This window comes from Petaurus breviceps, unplaced genomic scaffold (genome assembly GCF_028583685.1).
Source record: "Petaurus breviceps papuanus isolate PSGF00001 unplaced genomic scaffold, PetGlider_PUasm1.0 174, whole genome shotgun sequence".
NCBI classification, from domain to species: Eukaryota; Metazoa; Chordata; class Mammalia; order Diprotodontia; family Petauridae; genus Petaurus; species Petaurus breviceps.
In genome coordinates this window covers 53455395-53459765 of record NW_027185761.1, presented here as the reverse complement: position 1 = coordinate 53459765, position 4371 = coordinate 53455395, and the positions used below count along the sequence as shown (strand labels likewise).

The window sequence follows — 4371 nt, the reverse complement described above, 5'->3', positions numbered from 1 at the left end:
GAGAGAGAGAGAGAGAGAGAGAGAGAGAGAGAGAGAGAGAGAAAGAGGGAGGGAGAGAGAGGGAGAAAAAGAGAACTAAGTCAAATTTCTAAGAATACAAATCATTCCCCAATTGGTAAATGGTCAAAGGATATGAATAGGCAGTTTTCAGATGAAGAAATTAAAGCTATCTACAGTCATATGAAAAAATGTTCTAAATCACTATTGCTTAGAAAAATGCAAATTAAAACAACTCTGAGGTACCACCCCACACCTATCAGATTGGCTAATATGAAAGAAAAGGAAAATGATAAATATTGGAGAAGATGTGGGAAAATTGGGACACTAATGCATTGTTGGTGGAGTTGTGAATTGATCCAACCATTCTTGAGAGCAATTTGGAACTATACCCAAAAGGCAACTGAGTTGTGCATACCCTTTGATCCAGCAATACCACTACATGAACTGATGCTGAGTGAAGTGAGCAGAACCAGGAGAATATTATACACCGTAACAGCAACACTATGCAATGATCAACTACAATTGACTTAGCTCTTTTCAGCAATACAATGATCCAAGACAATTCCAAAAGATTCATGATGGAAAATGCTATCCATTCCAAAGAACTATGGAGTCTGAAATCAGATGGAAGCATACGTGTGTGTAGCTGTTTCTTCTTTCACAACATGACTAATGTGGAAATATGTGTACATGATTGTATGTATATAATAACCTATATCAGATTACTTGCTGTCTTGAAGAGGGAGGATGGGAGGGAGAAAAAAAAATTAAACTCAAAATCTTATTAAAAACTGAATGCTGAAAACTATTTTTACATGTAATCAGAAAAAATAAAATTACTATTTACCAAAAAAAGTCACAAAAAAGAAAATAAAACACAGCAGACTGCTTAAGCAATGTAGATATCCCTTATAACTTCAATACTCCTGAGACTGGTGATTTCACTTATATAGGTATTGCTTCCAGTTAGTCAACAGTGGTCCTAAATGCATAGATTTAGAAACGGAAGGGCCCTCGGTAGCCCTCCAAGTCCATGCCCCCATCTTGTTGCAGTCCATTTTTGGGTCTCTTTCTCTGAATCTTCCCATTGGTGGTCCCCCCAAAGTGAGGCCTGTGCCCCCCGTCCCCCGCATTTCATTAATCAATATAGAGCGAGGGGGATGTTTATCCCTTGCTCTTCGACCTCCCCACATTGTGTCCCAGTTATATATCTCCTTCATGCCATTCTTTAGAACTTGTCTTCAAAATGTGGCCATGTACCGCAGTCTGCTCATGGTCCCAAGCACCTCTTCTTAGTCCCATTGGGAGATCCTTGACTTCAGTTCTTGGGAGCCTTGAAGACACCAGTATCACAGGAACAGTGTTGGAGTTAATAAGCCGGGCCTTTGTTTTAGGGAGAAGCTGGAAGGGGGAGAAAGAATTTTGCAATTTCCCATAGGCACGTCTCTTGTTTCATTTTGAGCCCAATCATTGTCCGTGGGTCCCCTACCCAAATTATATGTGAATGCAATTGTGGGTGTGACCTATCTCCAACAAAACCCGGAAGCACCCCCCCCCCTTACAAACAATCAAGCCTGCTTCTTCTTGGCTGTGGAGGTGTTCACCCCATTATGTCAAGGATGAAGCCAGGAAACTTCCTGACTTTTTATTAGTTTATAATCCCAAATGTAACTTTTCAAAGGTTTTCCTTCTGCATGCGTGGGTGGAAAATTGCTTCCTAATCACATATCGTGGAAGGCCTCGGAACATCTGTATATTATTTTAAAAACAGCATCCTGTTGCTTTTTAGAGGGAGGGAGGAGAGGGAGGGGGTCCTGCTCCTAGGAGGAGGGGTCACAAGCGAAGGCACAAGGGCCTTCCGAAAGATGCTGTCTCGAAAAGTCCGACCTGTTCACGACCACAAAATGGCAAATTACCCTCCGCTCATTTACAGCGGTTATCCCGGCCTTCCCAATCCCTCTCCCCGCACCCCAGCCCCCATCCAGGCACCGCTTAGGAGGCGAAGGTAGACCTCGATACTATGTCCCCGGCGGGAGAAAGTCGGGGACGAAACTCATCACAGATAAGACCGCATTGCCATTTCCCCGTAACGCGTCCCCCAGATTGCTTTTTATTTCAACGCCAGGGCTATAAAGAGCCAGCGGAGGCTCGGCTCCGCGGGCATCCAACGGGAAATCAGTCGTGCCTCGGGCGCTGCTTTCTTTGCAGCCATCTCCCCGCGGCCTCCAAAGGGGGATCGGGCTGGGGATCGGGCTGGGGACGGGCTTGGGGACTGGGAGGCGAGGGGGGTAAGTCAGCCGGGGCCCTGTGCAGAAAAGCTGCGAGCTGTGTACACCTTGGGCAGGGTGGCCGGGGGCGCGTTTCCTCTGTGAGTGTGAGTGTGTGTGAGCCGGGGGGCACTTGGGGAGCAAGGCGACTACTCGAGATCGCTGCCCAGAGAGAGAAAACCCAGGCAGCCGGAGACCCGAGGGGCGCAGGGTTTGTTTCCTTTTCTTGGCCAAATGTAGATGCTTACAGGTAGTGAGTGTGCGAGGCAGGCAGAAGAGCGCCCGCACGGCGTGTGGGGTGTCTGTGGGATTTCTGGGGCGAACGCAGCCGAGCAGGGCCGGTCCGCCCGCGCCCCTCACCCCCAGCACGGGGTCCCGGCGCTCTCCTCCGCACATGTGTGCATGGGTGTGTGTCTCCCGGGCGCGCGTAGACAGAGCGCGGGCAGTGTGTGTGTGCGCGCAGCGCGCACCGGCGATCCCCACCGGCAGTGGGGCGGGGGGAGCCAGCTCTCCCCGGGCCGCCCGAGTGCGCGGCTGCTTTAAGACCGCAGGGTGCGCGCGCCCTCTGCCTGCGCGCCCCCGCCCCGCCCCCCCTCGCTCGCTCGCTCTCCCTCGCTCTCCCGCTTTAAAGTCTCTGCCAGGATCCCAGCTCACATGTTACTTCCTGTATGGAAGAATGGGAAGCTTCCAGGCCCGCTCTCCTCATTCCTCTGCAGCCTCCAGCGAAGCCACAACTTTCTGGAGCATGGACTGAACGAGCCCTCCTCGGCCGCTCTCCGCGCTGAGCTCCCGGGCTGCTGCTCGGACTCCCGCTCCTCCTCCCCGGCTCTCCACCCTCCCCTTCCCCTTTAGCCAACATGCCTTCCTTCCCGTGGCCCTGGAAGGAGCTGCCTGCCTGAAGGAGACGCGGAGCCGCAGCCCCAGCCCTAGCCGCAGCCCCAGCCCGAGCCTCGCCAGCTGCATCGGCCGCCGCCGGCGCCCCAAGTCCGGAGGAGGCGAATCCCCGCTCGCTTGCTCGCTCGCTCTAGGCCTGGGGCAGCGAGCGGAGCGGGAGCCACCGGAGCCGCTCCTCACGCTGCCGGCTCGCTAGGGCTCGCCCTCGGACCTCGGAGCCTCCCGGACTCCCCCCGGCCCCCGGGGCATTCCCTGTCCGGCCCCCGGCTCTACCCCCCCCCCCCCAATTCCGGCCCCCAGCGCCCTCCTCTGCCCGGACTCGGCTACCTTCTTACTTTTCATTTGGGGTGATTGGTTGTTTCCTGGGGGGGTGGGGGTGAGTAGGGGAGTGCAGGAAAGAAGAAGAAAAGTGAAAAGAAGGGGAAAAGGCAAAGGGAAGAAAAGAAACTTACTTAACAAGTTCACCGCAGCCGCCTCCTCCCTTTCGATGTGCGTTTTTGGACATGCGGAGGCTTTTGGAACCGTGTTGGTGGATCTTTTTCTTGAAAATCGCCAGCTCCGTGCTCCATTATGTCGTTTGTTTCCCGGGTAAGTAGCTGCCACCTGGGGTGGGTGAGAGGCGAGGGTTCAGGGGGACCTCGGGCTGCTGTCCCCTGGTCGGGTGCCTCAGGCTGAGAAGGGGATCGGGGTGCCGGTGCCTGGCCGGCGGGAAGCGGGCCGGGCTCACTGACCACGACCTCCCTCGCTCTCGCCGCCGGGCTGCCGCCGCCGCCACCACCTGGGCAGGCGGGCTCTTTGGCAAAGCTGGGGCCCGCTGGCTGCTACAGCCCCCTCGGCCCCCGGCAGCGCTCTGCCGGTTTGCGCCAGGGAGCGAGCCCCGGTCTCGGCGCTGCCTTTGTAGACACCCGGCCACTGCCAGAGCTCTGGGGCTTTCGGAGCGAGCAGGCTGCCTCCGGCACCTTTGTTGGGGGCCGAAGACCTAGCCGGGAGGGTCGCGCGTAGCTTGGGATAGCAGGAGCCCACTGGATCCCGGAGACTGGAGATTTAGGAGAGACAGGAGATGGAAATGGTCTGGATGGGGGGGGGGGGTTAGGTTGGGGGGGGGGGGGAGGTGCTGGGAGAAAAGGGCGGGAAAGGGGAGGGGAGGGGAGGATGTGGGGGAAGGGGGGAGGGGGGGGAGGGGGGGGGGGGGGGGGGGGGGGGGGGGGGG

General features: G+C 55.7%; 1 protein-coding gene and 1 long non-coding RNA gene across 3 annotated transcripts in view; one reads left to right on the top strand and one right to left on the bottom strand.

Annotated features, from left to right (window-relative positions):
• The window catches only part of LOC138158164 (uncharacterized), a 37739-nt gene extending 34004 nt beyond the window's left edge, over positions 1-3735 (bottom strand). Inside the window, exon 1 of the long non-coding RNA XR_011167574.1 lies at positions 3614-3735. This is a non-coding gene — a long non-coding RNA (uncharacterized lncRNA). The remainder of the gene's footprint in view (positions 1-3613) is intronic.
• Positions 3507-4371, top strand: part of PTPRG (protein tyrosine phosphatase receptor type G) — a 783084-nt gene continuing 782219 nt past the window's right edge. For both annotated transcript variants that reach the window (XM_069084201.1, XM_069084200.1), the window contains exon 1: positions 3507-3749. In XM_069084201.1, the coding sequence (XP_068940302.1) occupies positions 3665-3749 (85 nt within the window). In that variant the 5' untranslated portion in view covers positions 3507-3664. The remainder of the gene's footprint in view (positions 3750-4371) is intronic.